The sequence below is a fragment of the Formica exsecta genome, unplaced genomic scaffold, assembly GCF_003651465.1.
Source record: "Formica exsecta isolate Colony F162 unplaced genomic scaffold, ASM365146v1 scaffold37, whole genome shotgun sequence".
NCBI classification, from domain to species: domain Eukaryota; kingdom Metazoa; phylum Arthropoda; class Insecta; order Hymenoptera; family Formicidae; genus Formica; species Formica exsecta.
Window position 1 is genome coordinate 506,794 of NW_021850941.1, and position 21,968 is coordinate 528,761.

A 21,968-nucleotide genomic window follows, 5' to 3' on the forward strand; every position below is an offset into this window, starting at 1 on the left:
CCCTAGATAAAAACCATACGTTCATAGGATCGGATTTTCCCTTCATGGAGACGGGACCTCTATACTCCAAAAGAAATTGAGGATCTTGATTTTCAGGCATGCAGAGATATCTGCAATAAATCATATAAATTTGTTGTAATCATAATTATATATATAATATAATAGATTATTATTCTTCTAAAAACTAATATTTGACAAAGATATTATTCCCTACTCTTTACAAAATATTTTATGTAATATTAAGATATATAAATCTTGATTCTTACATATATAAAAAGTTTACAACCGCTTTTACATGAATTTACATTGTCCCAGAAAGGGTCAAAGAAGCCTTTGAAATGCGACTTTACATCTAATCGAATTAACTCTGTCGTACATGCCGTGTCGTTTCCTCCATTCGTAATCATTAAAACGTGAACTCTCGTGACGGTCGTTGCGTGAATTTTATTTGTCACTAAAGTTATATGCAAATCATGGAGGTGTTGATAGATTGTTATTTCGACCGACTGTTTTCAGAAATGGAACGCAGTTGTTTAGCTTCGCGATACAAACGTCGCGAGTTGGTCAGTTATTTCACAGATGTAATAAACAGTTGTGCAGAAGGTAATTAGATTTCTGATATCAACGTCGTGTACCGTGTGAATATTTACGCACGAGTCGCTTAAGTGACAAATGGACCGCATTTATGGATCAATAATTATTACCATGATGTCATTTTATTACATGCGAATCTGACAGAAAATTCTTCAATTTACTTATAGACGATGATGATACCGCGAACATATATTAACGATAGTTTTATCTGCTAATTTCTTATCCGTCTCTCCACGATGTGAATACTTGAAATATGCAAAGATATCGTCACCCATTACCACCTTACCGTTACATTAAACTTGCCTAATCCTATACTTCTATTTGTCTTTGTTTCGCCAATGCCGTTGCGGTAACGGTGAAAAATACCAAGCGCCGTAAACGCAACGCCACAAATTCCAGAACAATTTGCATCTCTGTCCCTCGCTCGCGTTCTACGCGGAGAAATATTTTATTCGCGATACGATCGACGAGAATCATGGCTATTTGACGCTTTCAGCGGAGAACCTCGACAAACAGGACGTGTGCGAGAGGATCGTCATCTCGGCTCTGCGTTATCACAATATCACGATGATGGAGAACGGGTCGGTCTGCCTGCTCGGCAAATTTCACAATGTTCTCTATGTGGCGGCGAAGCTTTGCTACGATTGGGACATCGACAACAACGAGATCGTCAGCCGGCTGTTGAACGACATATTCTACTGTGAAAAGACATTCGAACGATTGTTCGTCGGAGCGATTTTCGGCACGCGTGTAACACACTTCCTGTCCGGTTGGAAGTGCGATTTCGACGATCGCGAAGACAATATCCGGGCTTTGGTGTACTTCTCGAATCACGCGATTAATGGCCGGTTAGAATATCGTTGCGAGTCCTCGCTGATAAAGAGACGCTTCATTGACGTGCCTATGGAATCATACGGACAGGTTTTGCCTCTGAGAGTTGCGATTCAGCACGGCGCGCCGGATATCCTATTGATCATGTTGCGCTACGGCGCCTCGGTCGAGTCTGACAAACTTGCCCCGTCACCAATGGAAATCATTCTGACGAAGCTCAGCGAATTCGAGGTGCAACCTGGTAAGAAGGAGATCGTTTACCCGGAACACTTAGTGACATGTCTGAAACTGCTACTGCGAACCGTGACGACCGCCTGCGTCAGGACTCCCGATCACATTGCCAATCACTTCGGTATTCTCAGTGTTTCCTTGTACGAGCAGTATCCAAATCTGGCGAATCAAAATCTGATACCTCCGGAACGTAGCGGAGTCTGTCCGGCAGAACTCAAGCATTTGTGCCGTTGCCGAATCCGCGAAATTCTCCACACGAATTGGGCGTTGCCTCGTGGAATTAAAAGTCTGCAGATTCCAGGGTCTCTGAGAAATTATCTGGACCTATTGCAGGATTGACGGAGAATACCGTACGTAGTCACGCGATGCTCGCGTTCGGAATCGATCGTTCCTTTCCGCCCCAACATGGAATCTCAGAAATATTTTATCACACGTCTCCGTATGCAGTTATGTCCTAGAATTTCACTGCGACTCAATATGATCGCGCATTCACCCGGAATCCAATAAATGCGCGCGTCGACGTCTTTCAAAGTGTCGTGTAAGTGTGAATCGTAATTCCTACTGCATCAATCTGGGGTTGAAGTTCGATCAAATATATATATATACATATATAGAAAGAACGGAGCAAAGCAATAAAGCGCAGACTTTGACAAATATGAATTCTATATCCAAACGTCAGACTTTACGTGGAATTTTTGATATATGCGAACGAGCTCGTACAACGGCGTATAGCATAAACCATTCAAGTAGGTTTAAGACCCAAGGTTTGAGAAAATGTCAAGTTTAAAAGGTCGACGATGATAGCGTCTCATAATGGCAATGCATTTAATGCATCTTGGGAATTAGAGAAACGTTTTGTGAGGGATGCTTGTTTGCCTGTGATGTGAATACCAGAAACGTTCGAGAATTGCGGAAAGTATGTCGTGAGACGATGCGAAATGTACACGTTAGGGAAATTGAAGTTGCGATCCATTAGCAACTTTCTTTAAATTAAAGAAGCGAAAGTAAGGTAAAAGGTGCATAATTATAAAAATGAGGGACTGATAATGAAAACATATTTCTATATGTATATTCAATACTATAAAAAAGAATCACCTGTGTACATATATATATATATATATATGCGCGCACGTATAAAATAATTTACCTGTAAGCGTCTTCCGAAACATTGATTTTTCCTGGTTGGCCAGTGGTCTCCGTTCTACTAGTTAAATTTACAGTATTTCCAAATAAACAATAACGAGGCATGCGATGGCCAATTACACCAGTAACGACTTCACCACTATGTATTCCAATCGTAATTTTCTGTAAAAATAATAAAATATTATTATATATGCATACAAATATTAAGAACAAATATAAAAAATATGATTTATATATTTCTTTTTTGTTTCTGTAATATATGCAATAATTTTTACAGGAAAAAATTATTAATGTTAATATATTATCTAATAAATATTACATTAATAAATAAATAAAATAAAATATTATCTAAAATTATAAGTTAAATTTTTAATCGAATATAAATACATATATAAATATACATCTTTTACGTCAATTCTTTTTTTTCTTTTTTATTTTTACGTGTCTAAAACTACAATTTAAATCCATCGAAATTATATTAACTTTCCTCTCAAATGTGAACTGATCAAAGATTGATTTAAAGACTTAGGTAAGAATTGTAAGGAAATAGAGGATAGAATTTGGAATAATGAGATAGATAATACGAAAGGAAGAATATTGCGGAAACTTTGGATAAAGAAAGAAATAATAATTAAGATTTGGAAAGGAAAGTAAGGATGAAAATAAAATAAAATAAGCTAGTCTTAGAGATATAAATGTGTGTATGAAAGGTTTGAATGGTTAAGGATATTTTGTAAACCAAGTCCACTTCTTGGCAAAATAGCTGAAGTTAAATAAATATAAATTACTAACTTTCCTCTCAGGGTTAAATCATAAATTCTAGTAGCCTAGTCAAGTATTGTAACTGTGATAAAATATTTAAGTAACATGAAAATCGCATTTGACTCTGCGAACAAAGTTAGCCCACTTCGTAGAAGTATAAAATTAGTATAGACGTGCCGTTTATCCCTCGCGAAAGTATGTTTATGTACACACAAATACACATATATGTGTCAGAAGAGATTTCAACTTTCTACAGAAAGTCAACGAACGGTTAGCTACCTCGATAATTTCTTGTATGGCAACCCTTCAAACACGGCTGCAATATGCTGTGCAATGTTTAACGTATGGTTTTTAATGGACGTATTCCATCGACTCTTTTCAAGTCACGTTATCCGCTTCACGCGGCCTTATCCGTAGTCGTTGTAGCAAAATATAGTCGGTAAACAGATTGTATATGTACGTACCACAGGTTCCTCATCGATCTGCACTTCGTCAGCCGCGAGATCCATCATGTCCAGCGCTAGACGAGCGATGCATCGTGCATGGCAACGACAGGGTTCCGGCAATCCACTCACTGCCATGTATTTATCACCGATGGTTTCCACCTAGATCGACCAAAAGTGGAATTAACTGCAATAAAAACCTGAGACAAATTCGAGAATGTTATCGATACCGCGTAAGAACAGCAATAATATTTACGTGCGATTATGTCGAATGTATAAATACTTTTTTTTAAGCATTATATTAAAAATATTTATAACGTTTTTTATATACAAGACAATAATAATCTCTTTTTTTGTCGTACACTTACTTGCCCTTACTGTATAAAATAAAAATTAAAAAAAAATTAAAAATAAAATTAATTATAAATATTTACCTTATAAACATTAGGATTCTTTTTCGGATCAGTTAACACGTCAAAAGCCGTATACAGCTCATTGAGCATGTTAACGATCTTCATAGCGCCATTGGAATCTGTATGAGCCGCACAGTAAGCTCCGAAACCGACTATCCCGGAGAACAGTAAAGTAACGCAATCGTACTTTTTTGCCGGTACTGGTCTTGAGTGTCTGAGCTCGTTCGCCACCGAAATAGGAAGCACCGAGTAGAGTAATCTACGCGCAGAATACAAAGGATCTTTTATTCAACGTCGCACGCGCGCTAGTTTTCCCTAATCGGATCAAAATTCGCGCGAACAGTTCTTGGCAAGTTGACACAAAAGATTGAATTCGAGTAGTTTCTACGAGAGAGTCTCGAATGCAGGAAGAATCTCAGGAAAAATTTCTACTTTATTCAAGCTCTCAAGCGGAAGAATCGGGAGCAAACTTTTCTTTCCGCTGTATCGTATTCCATCATAAATTCATTTCCGTTAATTTCCATCGGAAAGATTCTTCGTCGCGGAAAGGGATTCGAGGCAGAAGGAGAGTTGCAAATTTTGCAGATAATCGTGTTAGGCAAGCGACGTGCAAACCCGACGGACGGAGAGACTTGTCGACGTTTTTGAATAATCAGGAAACGCCGCGAGCGGAGATCTTTACCTGTCGGTTTTCTGCTTCTCACCGTCAAGTTCGCGGTACGTCTGCTGTAATTTATCGGTGAGCAGTTCCAAGTTGCGCGTCAGTTTGTAATCCGCCTCAAATTGCTCCGACATCAGGACTAGATCTCGAGTGGCGTCGTGAAGAGGGACGTCGCTCAAGTACAAGCCTCGCCTGGAGCCGAAAGAATAAGCTTGACACACGAGACCTGGTGTCTCTTGATACAGTGTCTCTTGATACAAAACGACATCACGAAGATATAGTCGTTCGTCACACGCGCGACACCGGATCTCTTCTCCCTTCGCCGTATCAAGTAATATATTACGTATAAAACTTTCGGCAATATCAATATACGAAACTTTCAAGTCAGTCAGTTATGCTTAACGCGGATGGAGAAAAGATCAAGAAGTCGGTCGGAAACATTAAGATTATTATTACTAGAAGACGCAACTTTCTTTTCCGCAAAAGAAGGAACAAGTTTAACGAGTCTTACAGCAACAAAGTTGCGCAAAAGTTTATGATAATGAGTTATACAGTTTACAGTCTCGTTATACTTTTCGATTTACTGCAGAAAAGCGATTAAAAAAAAAAAAAGATTAATAGAATTATAGAAAGTCGATGTAAATCTCACCTAGTCAAATCATCAAGATTCATAACGCTTGGATAACATAAAAAGATAACTAAATCGGATTCAGGTATGTACAGCATTTGACCCTGGAATTTGAATTAAATTTTTACAAGATGCAAATTATGACAAATATTCTCCATCAATTCCTTTTTATTTTCGATTCATTTTTACACGATATACTGACCTTTAAACGAAGATATGAATATTCCTCCGCAGAATCGACGCGCATAACTCCCTTTTTCGTTCTTAACACATATACAGTATTAATATGCGACAATATATTCTCAAATGTTAATTCGAGATGCGGTCTGACCTACGAAGATTCAAAAATTCATTAAATTGACTTATATGTCGAAACGCGCATTAAAAATAAATGTAAATGTTTCAATCAAAATTATGTGACATAATGTTCGCGACAATGGCACGCAAAATGTATTAATAATTTTTAAAAGATATTACAATGACGAGCTAATTGACAATATCGCAATTGATACGTATGAACAATAACGCAAATTGTATTCAATTCTCAATTCGGACAAGGCGTATTATGTCAGTCACAATAACCCATATTTGATACACGTTCATGTGCTTATAGACATGTGCAATGTAATAATGGCAGACGCAATGCACTGCACTAATGTGATTCCTTTGACGCAGGAAACAATTAGTAGTACTGAAAATTAAGGATCGATACTTCATGATACGAATACGAATATGCAGCGTCGACCAAATTCTGAAGCAATATTGTTAAACAAAAATTGTATTTTTTATTGTTCGCAGAATAGAACTATAACAATTAACAGTGAGAAAAATATAGCTCGTTTTCTGTCAGATGCAATAATTTCAAGACGCAAAGTGCAAAGAGACAGTGCATTAAAATATAGAGTATAAACTATTGATGAGTAAAACAAGAGGTAGATACAATACACATATATACAATATTATAATAAAAATATTGCGGCGTTATGCGCGTCAACTCACAGTTAAGAGAATGTCGCTTAATTTGCAATGACCACTGCAGACGCGCGGTATAACACGTGTTATGGTACATCCGGTTTGAATTATTGTAAGATCTCGATTAAACATTAGATGGAATGGAAAAACTCGACAAAATGTTCTCGGGCTGACCCTTGGATCTACGACAATTTATTAAATCCTTTTTTATTGCTTTTCTATCGTAAAAAAAAAACTATGCTCTTTTTATAATTAGTTTTAGATATGCAACGTTTGAGCGTATCAATCTATTGCAATCACAATTTTATCAAATGATTTATATCGTTTCTCTAAACAACGACTCACCGACGGATAATGTTTCCAATTCAGCAATCATAGGGTTTGTCACGACTCCCGGTCCTGACGCGTCAGTTATGAGGAATTGCACATGATCGCACTCGTTTTTCGTCTTCACTATCTGCATGTCAACGTCAGTGCCGTGTAGTTTTTTCGCGACGGTCTATTTAAAAAATAAAAAAATTGAAATTTCTTCTATCATTCATATTCCCATAAAATTGACTAGGAATCTCTCGTTAAATTATCAAGCTACGCTTTCTCGCGTAAAATCCTTTAGAATTTTTTACAGAGTGTTGAATATATATTTTCAAGGATATATTCAAAGATATAATTAAACTTTGTGAAATTCTCGGATCTTGCATAACAAATCATATTTTTATCGGGCTACAAAATCGAATACCTTAATAATTCCAATAACGAATACCTTAACAATTCCAATAACAATGTGTTCCAAACCAGGTCGATCCGAATAATAATGCAAAATAAGCGCGCCATCCTCGGGTCTCTCTGTGCACCTAAAAGAGGGTGCTCTCATGCCCGGATATAACGTACCCAAATGATCATGAAGCGCATCCAAGTTCTGCAACGTAATGCCGACGTGCATATGTATCCGATATATACATACGTGTTTCCAATATTAAATATGAAATGTATTTTTTATCGATTAATATTAATCTCTCGCTACCATCTAGTAGAATATTTTATATAAAAGTATTTAAACAGATTTTTTTAATTTTTTATCGCGCAGATAGTTAGCGCTAATTATAAAATCGCACAATAACATATTAAAGTGAACGAAATATCAAAGAGAAAATAATGAAAATATAATTGTATTAAAGTTGTTTTTAATGTTTAAAACATTTTTATGTGACGTGACTGTATGTGTGTGATAATTCTCATTACATTGCAAAGTGTGAGTGAAATAATAATACTTTGTAAAAAGCAAAAAACATTGGATTTAATATTGAATTTAATCCAAACAACAATGAAACAAGATCAATACAAAGGCATGATGCACGTGTGCTATAAAATATTTACAGTACATTTCTCGTAGTATTCTTCTCGTTTTCTGTAAGTACCGAACGAATTACTTGCTGCCTACCTTCGACTCAGAAAGATTTAAATAAAAATCGAAACTAGTATTTACGGGATTAGGCCCCCCTACAGAGAGCGAAAGATAGTTCTAAGAGAAATGTACTGTAAGTTTATAACAGACGCATAAATGCCCAAAGATTTGTATTAGTCTTGTCGCTTGCTTAGATATTAATTAAATAATCTGAAATAATAAATCAAAAGTTATTTTTTGTATATATTTTATTTTAATATTAAATTTAATTACATGATTTTCTTCTATACGCGTGTGTGATAAATAATCAAAAATAATTGAACCTTCCAGAATATTGCTTGTAAAACAATACAAATTAAAATTAAATTTTTATTTAATTTTTAATAAAGAAATGTCGTGTAAAATTTTTACGTTTATTTCTTATAATTTTTAATAACAGTATTCAATTTCTTAGAATTTATCTACATTATCTTTAGAATATTCAAAAGTGTGAGAAATATATAAACTAATATGCGGATGATTTTCATAACAAGATTCTCTAATATGTTTATCCGGGGAAAGAGAATATATCCGGTTCTATTTATGACCAGTTTAGCAAATGATTCTACAATAAATAACGACATATGCACCAGATGCGCGCGGAATACGTACGATTCAACAAGCTAATCAATTATTAAGATTGTCCCTAATGTGAATTTAAAGTATAAGTGAAATCAGTTAGCGATCGAGTTAAAGACGAGATACAAATTATCAGGTCTACTTTCCGGATCAGCATAAATTAGTATTAAGCGCATCAAATCGTGTCTAATCTAAGAGAAATCTGTAATAAATATGGTTTTCAAGCTTTACCTGCAAAAAATCTCTAGGTGTTGCTCCAAGGACCTGAAGTATCTTGTCATAACCGGAATCTTGGCAAAACTCGAAGAACATTCGGCCAAACAATTCAAGTATTTCGTTGGCAGGAATATCTAGAGCATAAGATATCTAATAAACTTTTCTATTTTAAATAATACTCTATATAATAATATCACATCTTGCTGCGACTATGAAAACATACGTACTAAGTTTATTGACAGCGGCGGATATCAGATTATATGTAATCTCGTCGTCATAAATTTGTCGCACCAGAAATTGCCCTTCCATATTAACCGCCGCATCTTTTCTAAATCATCAATACAATTATAAAAATATCGCGCGATAAAAGACGAAAGAAATCTATTCCACAAAACAATATAACTCATTTATAAAACTCAATCAATTATTTTTAGACTTTTTCTAATGTTTTTTGAAAAAATATTTGATATTATTTTATATTATTATTACAATTCTATTATAAATAATTATAATTATTATGTAACATCCCTAAATTTATTTGCATATTTCTTTAATCTTTTTAAAAGAAATTTTAAACTTAACGATTTGATAAGTACTTTTTGCGATCTTGCTACTATTTAATTTACATATCAGAAGTTCACAGCTGTTCTTTGATATGGATATCAGGTGTCACTTAAAGCTTACCTTAGTGTCTCTCGAGAGCTTCTGCAATAGCTTTAGCAATACTTATATCGCAGAGCAACTTATACATTCTTTGATTATTCAATATAGAGAGTACTTATAAAGAAACGATAATGATACTTGAAGCAAGAGAGCTAATTAACACAAGTAATATATATATATAATTAAAATAATATTAATAAAACGGATTGATAATGTTATAAAACTAGTTGATAACTTTTACATTATGTAAATTTATAGTTGCAAGTTTTTATTTTATTATTAAGATTATAAAAGTTCAATCTCTTCTTAAGTAACGTTGTTAAAAGTTGTAATATTTTAAATCACTTTTAATAGGCAAGTGCTACAAGTTATTTCCTAATTGTATCATGATGTTGTTATAAAACCAGATAATACTTCCAATATTACCTAACATTATTCTGGATCCAATTTTGTCGACCATATTGCTAAACTTTATTTAGGACGGGCAAAATGACTCTCTTGTAGGTACTTTTAAATCTCATTCTGCTTGTAGAATAATCCACATTTTGAGGTGTATGAATAATATATGCTCTGTAGAACAGTTATATATGGTACCATAATACGCTTAAGGACATGATTAGTAGAACAAATTTAGTATTGCTAGAATTATGATATTTTAATATATTATTTAAATTGAAGTAAATTTGCCTGATGGATAATCGAATAGTTAATTCATTTATTTTTTATAAATTTATTTGTTTTTAAAAAGTTATTTACAATTTTTTAATTTTTAACTTTTGTAAAATGAAATGATTTTATAGAAAACCAAAATTTAAACAAAAATACCTCTTTTAAACATTGTTGAGCATAACTCACACAATAATATTTACGGTTAAATAATAATATATGAATGCAGGAAGAGATGTATCTTTATAAATTCTTAATATATATATGTGTATTAATAGATGAGAAAGAATCTGCATATGGTTTAATAATCTTCACGTACAGACTTGAATATAATTTAATGTAAGATAATTTAGCATTGCATATGGCTCATATAATAAAACTTTATATCACATATCACTCAACGTATAATATATCTTCTACAACTGATCCATGTCAAAATTAAATTACTCGTCTGACAATATACGAGTGAAATGCCGTATGGATCACGCGAAAGTTCACGTAGGTATGGGAAGAGAAACGTGCAAAAAGAAAGAATAAAAGAGAAATATTACACTGAGAGATGGATCATCTAATGTTTTTACCTACTTTATCGTCTCCCACGTCTCGCTGCCAAAGGTCTTCACAACTAAGAGTTCGAGAGCGTAATTCACAAAACCGTACTGCACATATAAAGACAGAAAAGAAATGTGTATAATTCACTAGAGAAAAAAATTAATTACGAAATAATGAAATGCGAACGAACTCGTTGTTGACGTCATAAAATGCTGACGAGTTTGCCCGATATATTTAACATGCAACGTTTGACAATGTTTAACGTAACCAATGCGGTTCTCGAACTCTTAGGTCATTGTCGTTCGCTCCAAATATTTCAAATCGCAATCTCGTCAGCATTCACGTGACGTTTCTATTCTTTCACGCTAACATACCATGCTGCTGCACCTGACAATCGGACTGCGGGGGTGGCTCGAAATCAATCTCACTTCTCACGCGTCATTCCATTCTGGTTGCCGATTAAAGCCGTGTTTACCTCGTGCACACGAGCTGCGTACTGGAAGGCGACCCCGTCGTTCGCCGGCACACGATAAGTATCGATTTTTTGGTCGTCGTTGCGACTGCGCCACCTAGATATCACCTAGTTGTGCTCCTCTTATACACGAGCCGCCCTCGATCGAGCCGCATACCACCCTTTGGGTTCTCCCAATCCGCTTTGCTCCGACACGGCGGAGCCAGCGGCGCTATATAACTTCGCGAATGAATACTTATAAGACTTTCGTGAGATTAGCGAACGGCAACGACTCCTGTCAGCCTAGCTTGGTCGTTTGCGATATGAGCGCGCCTCGTTTCGATGCACGTCGTAATTTTCACGCGACGAAAGAGAATCGACGATTTATTTTTATAGCCCGAGGATTTTGGCCAAAAAATAGATGTAGACGCTTTCTTACGTCGATGAATTGATGACGTAATGAAATGCAATTTCTTAGCGCCATGAATCTCGGAGAACGTCGTTTAGAAAGTTTCAAACTGTAAAGTGTTCGTACATGTGTCCTCTCCCTCTTAAAGTAACGAGCGATTTCTTTAAGTCAAGAGTTTTTTCTCTAATGATACTAAAATGATTGACGCATAATTTACGTGTCATTTTATGATATGATATTAATTTTTTTATGGTATTTATAAATAAATATATATTTAAGATTTAGTTTATGCTTAACTACATTGCGTATAATTGCGTGATAATAGATATTGCTCGAGTTTTTAAATTATTGTTAAGTAGAATTGCGATGTTTGTTACATTATTTCAATAACATCATACGTGTATGTGTTAAATATAATATTATAAATATTATATCTTTAAAAGATCTATTTAATGGAGATGATAAATTTAACTACAGCAACATGCATCTTGTCAATTAAATCCATCATTTTAAATGAGATATGCGAATTGCATATGATTTCACTTTGATGTCATTAATTTACGTTATTAATAGCATTAAAAAAAATCGATAGGAAGCGTTTACTAACGAGACAAATATGTAACATACATCGTTAAGCTCGTTAAAATAATAAGCAAGATAATAACTTTGTTACTTCAGCAAAATAATCTTTATAATTACAATGCGATTATAAAAACAAATATTAAAATATGCATATCAGCAAGTTAAATATCAAGCATTTTATTTGTCGTTTTATTATTTTCATTATTTTAGAAACAACGATACATCTCTCTATTCTTACGTATAGTTTTCCTATTATAATTGTAATTTTACTATCAATGATAGATACAACTTGTGTCAAATTGTAGATAGTGACAATTTATGTGTATGTGTATAAGAAAGGAAACAAAGACTTTCCTGAGAAAAAGTTTTAAAAATTGAAAAACTCCAAATTAAAAAGTTTTAATTTAATAAATTTTTAAAATGGAAATTTTTTATAGAAAATATGTACAAAAATATATATCTATATATACATATATTTTCATATATCTTTGGGGTGTTAACTACTCGAAATGTCCGTATTTCATTCAGGGCTATGCTGAGTAATGCTATAAAATATGCGTATGGAAGAAGGGAGCATAGTGACAATTTAAAAACGCTTTATCGGCATAATATCGTGCGACATCCTTCACATAGAGAAGAAAAAAAAAATGAAGAAAAGTGTGAACAGATCAATTATAATTTTAAATATAATAATGGCAATATTTTTGTTGATAAGAATAAATAGAAGTGTTGGCAAATCAATTATAATCCTAAATGTAATATTGGCAATATTATATTTCTGCTAATATAAATACTAAAATCTATTTACTGGCCGGTCGTGGGCCGTAATCGATATTGGTTGTTGATAGATAGAGAAAAATCGAGATGATAGATGAAAATATTGTGGGCGCGTAAACGATTCGAGAGTCCAGTTATACAAAATTGCGACTATCTATTATTTCATTATCGTTGCTAGCAAAAGAATGGGCTATGTTATACCTATTTCCGTATCTATCGCCGCATTTGGCGGAATGCTTTTATCGCTACGGCGTACGTGGCATTCCTAAGGGAGTTGCAGCGACCTCGTTCTCATTGTGTAAAACGAAAATGCTTTCACCTCTCTCTTCTTAGCACTCAATTTTCCAGAAATACGATGAAAAGATCGTTCGTCTTCCTTCTTATTGATCCTCCGCCAATCGTATCATTTTGGACGATGTATACGTGTAATATATTGTACGAGCACAACAAAATACTAGTGGTAAAAATTGTTATCGATAAATATATTGCGATAAGAGAAATAGAAAGAGAGAGGGAGAAAGAGAAAGAGAGAAACTGATTGACATAAATGAAAAGAAAATGCACAGAAATTAAAAAAGGTACACACACGATCGATACGATGCGTCAATTTAAGTTCGTACTAAAATTATCGATGATGCACGGCTTAAAGAATGTGAGAGCAACGTGTGGCCTATAAATGAACGAAGATGCACGGCTTCCAATTTCAAGAATTGCGTCGCGTTGAAGGGAGCCAATCGTGTCGACAGTACACACACGATCGATACGATCGAAAATTATCGATGATGCACGGCTTAAAGAATGTGAGAGCAACGTGTGGCCTATAAATGAACGAAGATGCACGGCTTCCAATTTCATGAATTGCGTCGCGTTGAAGGGAGCCAATCGTGTCGACCGTCAGATGAAACGCATGGCTATCGACCATCAAGATTAAATGGTTCAGAGTGATTCACGAGTGATGGGGGAATCTGCGAGTGCCGGAAAATTGAGCGGGAGCCGGTTATTAGAGTCATAAGAATAAAGGACGCATCACATTTTGGAAATATATGAACAGAGTCATAAGATGTGCTAATTATATACAATAAAGCGTAATTAATCACAAGTTTAATCTACTGTAAATTTTCGATTTTGTAATGAATTTATCCCTCTAATGTGATTCGCAAAATTTGAATTAATCGAATAGTTATGAATAATTCTTTATTCATTGTAAAATAATTTTTTTTATTAATACTATATTTTTAAATCTATAAAAAATATGTAATAACCTTGACATATTGAGTGATATTTTTAGCGTCAGCAGTTTAAAGCAAGACAGTTTAAACAAGAAAAAATGTAAATCAATCATTTTTTTATTAAAAAATGCTTGTTTAATTTTAAATTATGATGGTAATGAGGTATCGGAAATAAGATGGTAATGAGAAATTTGAAAATTACGGTATAATTTTTAAATATGTAAGGAGATGAAGCGGTCAAGGCGTGTTTTAGAATAATTTTAAAGAATTTATTGGGAATTCACACAACTGTTACACATCGCGTGCGTTTCCCTTTTTTTTTTAACTCTCTCCTTTTTCTTGACTGTCTTCTTCTTTTTCCCTGCCTCCTTGCGTTCTACTTGATTAATCACACGTGACGTCACAGGGCATTAACATAAATTAAGCTAGACGTAACTGTTACAAATATTAAGTTATAAATTAGGAACATGTAAATAATAAGAAAATAGCTCGGTTTTTGAATAATTATTGAATCGCCTACGCTTGTGGTATAAATCGCATTTAAATAAGCTCTCATGACAAAAGTTATCCCTGATATTTTGCCGCCCACCACTCATTCAGGCGCCTCGTAAATTTATCTACCGCCCTCTTAAGTATACGTTGTATAAATAAATACGACTCTTGATACACAAGTCTTTATATATCCTTCGTGACAATCTTTTAAAATAAAAATTTGCTGGTTCGTTTTATCATCTGCTTGAAAAATGAGTTTATTAGAAAATTAATTATATGCAACGAAAATAAAAAACTTCGAGAATAATATCTTGTTTATTACATCCCTCGACAGCGAAAATGTTTAATTGCTTATTACGTGAGAAATATATAATTTTCTAAATCTAATTTATATATGCAACAATTTTTTTGCACGCGTGTGTGTACTGTGTACGATAAATATCATCTACGAGAGATTTTTATAACAATAAAACTCAATTCAAATTATGCGCGCTTAGCTTTGCAAGCATATTAAAATGTTTTCATCTAAAATAAAAATATTTTAATCCAGCAAACTTGTGTATGTGTGTATGGATAAATCTTTCCACATACATGGCGGTCAATTAATCTATTGTTATCATTTTCAGCCGCTCACTCATATCTGAAAGCAGTTAATCAATGACTTTCACACGTAGATCCTTCGGCCGACCTCGGCGATGATAAATAGCTCTTCGGACTTAATTAAAAATACCGTCACGCATCGAATATCGATGAGTGGGCCTTCCCTCTTCTAAAGGAGATCGAGAAATGCGTGCACCAGCCGGAGTGCGCTGTAATGGTGGCCATAATATAGAAATAACTAACGCCACCGAATGCTTTCAGATGACATTATCGATTTTATATTGCCGACATCATCGTAGAGGTCGGCTGTGGCAGATTCCGCCCTATCCCTTGTCAATTTTTATAATGAAACGACCTTTGGACGAGGAGCGCGGTGATGCTCATCGAGCAGCATCCCCGTGCGACCATTAATTTTCCTCTTTTCCATGATCTTGCCAGAGGGCGAAGATTAATGTCGGCTTACACAGTTTTTGCTCTCGCAAATCGTTTGCGTTCCTATTAAGATCAGTCCAATCAAAATGGAATCTCTCGGCGCGCGAAAGACTGAAATCAAAAGTACGCGTAAATCGATCGAAGGCGATCTTAAAATTTTCAAAATAATCCCGTTTCTATTCTATAAGCTAAAATATTTTATGAGAAAAATCTGTAGATCCATACATTCATATATTTGCATATCTATGTATGGCACGTATAAAACTTTCTCTAGTTGCAGCACCTGACAAAGATAAATAAAACATAGAAAGCTCCCTGGATATTTGCCAATGCATTTGTATACATTACATTAATATATTTTGATCAATTTAAACATATCGGTTCGAAGAAATACTCTCAGCTCCAAGTACGAAGAGAAATATGTTTTCACGGAAAAAATAAAAAATATAAATATAGTAAATAAATTGATAATTTTGAAAACTATGTGATTTATTAAGAAAGAAAGATATATTCGTGCAGATAAAAATGTATGACTATCATAATTTCTAACGGGAGAATAAAGTGAAAGCTTTTATAGTTAATTAATTCGGCAAAATGACAAGATCTCTCTCTCTCTCTCTCTCTCTCTCTCTCTCTCTTTCTCTCTTTCTCTCTCTTTCTCTGAATCATAATTTCTAACGGGAGAATAAAGTGAAAGCTTTTATAGTTAATTAATTCGGCAAAATGACAAGATCTCTCTCTCTCTCTCTCTCTCTCTCTCTCTCTTTCTCTCTTTCTCTCTCTTTCTCTGAGATATAAAGTATGTAACTATAATTCGAAGGAATAACATAAACGTTTGTTCTACATGCTGATTCATATCTAACTTTGAAATGAGCATGAAAACAATCCCAGAAAATAGTATATCATGCCTTGAGTGAAGCTATCAGATGCATGTGTGTATGGAGTAAGCTGGAAAAGAAGAAATACGAGGGAGTAAAAATCGCTATGTTTCATTCCTATCAAACTATAAAATCTCTGAGAATACGTACAATAAAGAAGTTGTAGTGGCTTTAATGTACGAAATATGTGATTGTATATTCTCATAAAGATATGAATACCGATATCATCAATCCATATAAAAATTTTATAATACCAAAAAAAATTATTATATCTACATAAATTCATTCATTATTATATCTACATAAATTCAGAACGTAGTACATTTTTTTATTTCTAGAACATACGATATTACCCCATATCGCAAATATTACAATTGTACAAAAAAAAAACAGTATATAAATAAATAGAAAGGTTAATTGATTTATGGTATGAAAGTAATAAAAATATCACTTGCATTTTTACACAAAATTATGATCGTGCAACGCGTATTAAATGTTTTTCTTCGATACATCGCAACAGTGACCAATTCCAACAAATAATGAAAATACAATTTATTTCACCGCTATTTTCTGGAGAAGTGTTTCATGAAATTCTGAAAGGATAGAAATATATCACAAACTACTATATGGTGCATTTCTTTGGCAAGCTCACTTATCAGCTAGGTTATAACAATTTGTAGTTGGTTGTAGTTGGTAATTGATATTAACGATAGCTAGTTTTTCAGTAAATAGCTCATAATCTTTTACGTATTATATTCCACATATCGGTACAGTATATAAATAAATAGAAAGGTTAATTGATTTATGGTATGAAAGTAATAAAAATATCACTTGCATTTTTACACAAAATTATGATCGTGCAACGCGTATTAAATGTTTTTCTTCGATACATCGCAACAGTGACCAATTCCAACAAATAATGAAAATACAATTTATTTCACCGCTATTTTCTGGAGAAGTGTTTCATGAAATTCTGAAAGGATAGAAATATATCACAAACTACTATATGGTGCATTTCTTTGGCAAGCTCACTTATCAGCTAGGTTATAACAATTTGTAGTTGGTTGTAGTTGGTAATTGATATTAACGATAGCTAGTTTTTCAGTAAATAGCTCATAATCTTTTACGTATTATATTCCACATATCGGTATCGCGTTATTTACACAGTAATATATTGTGGCTTCTATAACATTAGATAAATTATTTTATATTTTATAATTTAAATTTCAAAGGAAAGAATAGTCTTATTTCGTTTTTCACGAAGGACATCTGAACTTAACAAAAAAATAAATCCACTTGCTAATAAAAAATCGTACTTTTATCGTCGCAGTAACGATGCGACTTGATAACCTATCGTCAACGCTCGTAAGTTATTAATCATCGGACAGTTATTGATCACCAGGTTTTATGAGCTTCTGCTCAGGGTAATTTCTGTGTTTATGTTGGCTATTACCATTGATGTATACATTCGTTTCTCTTCTTTAAACAGAATGAATATTTTCATAAGCACAAGTAATTAATTTTTTCCTCAATCTCCTCGTTAGTTTTTCTTTTCTTATCTTTCTTTCTTATTATTTTGAATATGTATTTCGGTCACGAGAGCTGTAATATGATAAAGAACTCATTGTATCGCGATTCTGGAAGCTATGGCATTTCGCCAAAAGCTATCAGAGGCTATATTTAAGTTTCTCCAAAAACACTTAACTGCAATCGACCACTAACATTTTGATCCATTATTATCTAGAATCATGTTTTTCCACATGTGTATGTCGATGACAGTTTATATAATTTACTAAGAAAACGGGATAAATTTTCTTTCTTTTTAAAAAGACAAATATAAGACAGCAAGCATTTGATTAAATATTACTAGCTCAGTAGCTACACGGTGCATCTCAGCTGCATCACAGATGTATCTCGGGATAAATTGAAATTCGCTAAGAAGAAAAGAAAATATACAGAAATTTAATACATCTCAATCGCATTGTATATATGTAAATTACATTTAAAATTATATTTGTAAATGTAAAAGAGCTCTGTTACAATTTATTGTGGTTGAATAAAAACAACAAATAAATAAATTAGATTAAATAATTAATTTAATTTAGTAATTAAATAAAAATTTCGAATACAAGTTTATTTTCGTGTACTAAATATGTGCTTTTAAAAAAGATAAAATTATTTTAAAGTTTTAAAAAATCGTTTGTTTTATCTTTAGATGATATTATTGCTACATCTTTGTTATTTTGTAGGTTTGTTTTTGAAACAGTGCACGTTTTAACTTTATAAACGAATGAAGACTTTTCTCGCAGTTGTATAAGACAACTTGTTCTAAAATTGTATACATGGAAAGAACATAATGTCAACAAAATATCGTAAGTGCAAACTCAGCAAGTAAAAATGTAGACTTTATGGTGAATAAAGTTAGTAGAGGCAAAATAATAAAATGAAAAATTCTCCATATCTCTCTCACGAGAGAGAAACCATGAGAATGTGGTCAAATTTCACATCTGGCAAATGGAAAACATATTTTACAAACCGCATTTTCACATCGGCAATGTTTCAATGCGCAGCTAAAAAAAAGCCCAGTCACTAATGGTTATAACGTAATGTGATTTTAAATACCAGAGTGGTACACATTTCTTTGACCACGAACGGACCAGTTGTCTGCGGCTCTCAATGGAATGTATTATATGCACGTTCAATCTACATATATACATTAATATAATATCCATGTTTACAATGATATTATATAAGTTTACAATAATATTCTGCCTATTCAATTAACTAAATTTATAATTTCAGAGTAACATCTAGTTGCTATTTCTACATATATTATTGAATACTACAAGTAAAAGCATTTTATGTTAGTTTTGATTTTTATTATATTATTATATAACTAAAAAACAATTTTCTCTTTATTTTAAAATTAATAAATAGAAAATGTTTATATACATATAAATCTCATCTAGACGAAGAATAGACTGATTTAAATCTGCTAATTCTGCAATGTTCGATATACACCACTTCCAAGAGATATTTATATCCTTATTGCCCTCATTCTATCACAATCTAGTGGTTATTTTCTCGGTAGCATCTTCTTAGCGTATCAGCGCTCGCATATCTCAAAGGCAACACGTTCACAGGATGTACACATTGCGTATTAATTATTTTCTTAAGTAGCAGAAAACAAGTATGTTCTCCGATACTATAGATATATTTGTAAAATATATCTCTTTTTCTGCCAACATTTTTGTAGATCTCTACAGTGATTGTAATTTACAGCGCATTTCCGTCGGGAATCTCCTGAGTAATGACTCGGCCAACCGACTTCCTCTTGAATGGACCGCTGACATTCAACTGTGGCACGAAGCAATGTTCCTCATGATAATAGTGCAGATCGATCGCTCCAAATTGTCGAACATCGAGATGGATATCCGACCCCGTCGTTTGTAGCATGAAGACAAGGCAGAAAAGTGCTGGACAAACTTCGTTACAGAACTCATCCATTCTTTATGCTCTCTCTGCTCGTTTTGTCAATAATCTGATGCAACTTGTTCTTAGCATCTTGGATTATAATTGAAAAGACATTTCAGAGAAAGAAATGATAGGATAAAATAAATTAATTTACATTAATAATTACTAATTATTAATGCCATTAGTTTGGCATCAAACCGTGCTCAATCGGTATTTATAACAATATAGCATTAAGCAATTATATTAAAATTATTTAGTGTTATCAATTTACATGAAAATACAGTAAAGTATCGTGTTGCTACAAATATAACGTTTAATTAGGGTTACGCTACACTTTTACAAAAGAGAGTTTGTCCACAGTAGTATAATACACGGTAAAGACATATAAAAATAAAGAAAAGTATAAAATCTCTACTGTAAATAGCTTATTATTCTCAGAAGAGAGATGTGCTATTAAAACGGTTTAACAACTTGTATTATATTCACTGTTTTTTGCGTCTAAACTGTACGTTTGTTATTTTCTCATAGCTCTTTGCTATATCAAAAATTAATTAATTAATTAATTAATTTTCGCACTTCACTGGCAGAGTGTTAAGTCCATCGTGTGAGTCAATAAAAATTTGTTCAAAAAAATACAAATAAGATCTAAAATTTGTATATGATAGTAAAAAACTTTTCTTTTTCTCATTCTTTCTCTATTTCTATGAAAACTGTATTTAGCTGAAAATATCTGATATTATAATTTTTTTCGGAACTTCCCAGGAATTCCAGGAATTATATTACGAATATATGTATAGTCACGATATCCCAATTTTCGCGATAAACATTGTCTGACACGAACACATAATATTAATCTACCACTTTATTTCAAGAGATGCAAGATAGTGACACTAAGATCTTGATTATACAAAACACGGAAATTATAAAGTTTTAAGATAAAATGGACAAAAAATAATTTAAAAAAAAATGTTATATATAAACGACAAAGCTAAGACTATATGCATCTATTAATTGCAGCAGAAAGTATATTTGAGTTAATAATAATATTTGTTGCATGACAGATCTTTTTTTCAATTATATCATCGTTAAATGCACTTGTCTGTCATATTTTCAATTTTAATGACTAATTAGCACCGCGCGCAATTTACATTCCATTAATGTTACATCATATTTAATGTTAATTAAATTTCTAAAATAAATGAGAATGCATACTGCTCGTACAAAGTTTCCATCTGTCAGCTAGATACGCCGTTGTGGCAAAATTACGGAAGGTAATAATAAATAACGAGATACATACTAAGTTTCTGAAAATTACCAAGAGGTAGTAAACCGTACGGAAATGCTAGCAGCTAACTGCAAGGCAGGTCAACCAGGTAAGCAAACAAGCGAGGCAGGCAGGCAGGCAGGCAGGCAGGCAGGCAGGCAGGCAGGCAGGCAGGCAGGCAGGCAGGCAGGCAGGCAGGCAGGCAGGCAGGCAGGCAGGCAGGCAGGCAGGCAGGCAGGCAGGCAGGCAGGCAGGCAGGCAGGCAGGCAGGCAGGCAGGCAGGCAGGCAGGCAGGCAGGCAGGCAGGCAGGCAGGCAGGCAGGCAGGCAGGCAGGCAGGCAGGCAGGCAGGCAGGCAGGCAGGCAGGCAGGCAGGCAGGCAGATGGATTTCCTTCTCTATGCGAGGGAAGAGGACAAAAAGCGCGGTGGAGTTTGAGGGGGAGGCTGGAAAACACGCGCAGGCGTCTCCGGTGCCCTCCATCGTGTCGCTTTCACCCTCCGCGCGCCCCTTATGCCGTCGACTCACCCTCGCTCGGGTGCCTTCCTCGTCGCTCTTTCCTCCCCGTCGCCTCGAAGCGTTGCTCG

At 33.9% G+C, this 21,968-nt stretch overlaps 2 protein-coding genes across 4 annotated transcripts in view; one reads left to right on the forward strand and one right to left on the reverse strand.

The window, feature by feature from the left end:
* LOC115239280 (guanylate cyclase soluble subunit beta-1) overlaps window positions 1–11,316 on the reverse strand; it is a 12,144-nt gene extending 828 nt beyond the window's left edge. The window contains exons 1-14 of one of the 3 annotated variants that reach the window (XM_029813726.1): window positions 11,170–11,316; window positions 10,829–10,902; window positions 9,142–9,242; window positions 8,930–9,048; window positions 7,439–7,594; window positions 7,024–7,177; window positions 6,706–6,860; window positions 5,909–6,037; window positions 5,728–5,810; window positions 5,100–5,270; window positions 4,439–4,676; window positions 4,026–4,166; window positions 2,804–2,961; window positions 1–110 (exon numbers count right to left, since the gene is read on the reverse strand). In XM_029813726.1, coding sequence (XP_029669586.1) covers window positions 1–110; window positions 2,804–2,961; window positions 4,026–4,166; window positions 4,439–4,676; window positions 5,100–5,270; window positions 5,728–5,810; window positions 5,909–6,037; window positions 6,706–6,860; window positions 7,024–7,177; window positions 7,439–7,594; window positions 8,930–9,048; window positions 9,142–9,242; window positions 10,829–10,902; window positions 11,170–11,172 — 1,792 coding nt within the window. In that variant the 5' untranslated portion in view covers window positions 11,173–11,316. Of the gene's footprint in view, window positions 111–2,803; window positions 2,962–4,025; window positions 4,167–4,438; window positions 4,677–5,099; window positions 5,271–5,727; window positions 5,811–5,908; window positions 6,038–6,705; window positions 6,861–7,023; window positions 7,178–7,438; window positions 7,595–8,929; window positions 9,049–9,141; window positions 9,243–10,003; window positions 10,148–10,824; window positions 10,903–11,169 lie in introns of those variants that run through there. The other 2 variants (XM_029813727.1, XM_029813728.1) reach the window with 2 other exon arrangements.
* LOC115239281 lies at window positions 140–2,779 on the forward strand. Its single transcript, XM_029813729.1, has 2 exons — window positions 140–603; window positions 1,091–2,779. Exons 1-2 carry the CDS (start codon window positions 465–467, stop codon window positions 1,993–1,995), a joined length of 1,044 nt encoding a protein of 347 aa, XP_029669589.1. The 5' UTR covers window positions 140–464; the 3' UTR covers window positions 1,996–2,779.
* Window positions 11,317–21,968: the final 10,652 nt, after the last annotated feature.

Coding starts and splice junctions, on each gene's coding strand:
- LOC115239281 (XM_029813729.1), top strand. CDS start 465: ATGCAAATCATGGAGGTGTTGATAGATTGTTATTTCGACCGACTGTTT. Junction 604..1,090: donor AATAAACAGTTGTGCAGAAG/GTAATTAGATTT, acceptor TGACGCTTTCAG/CGGAGAACCTCGACAAACAG.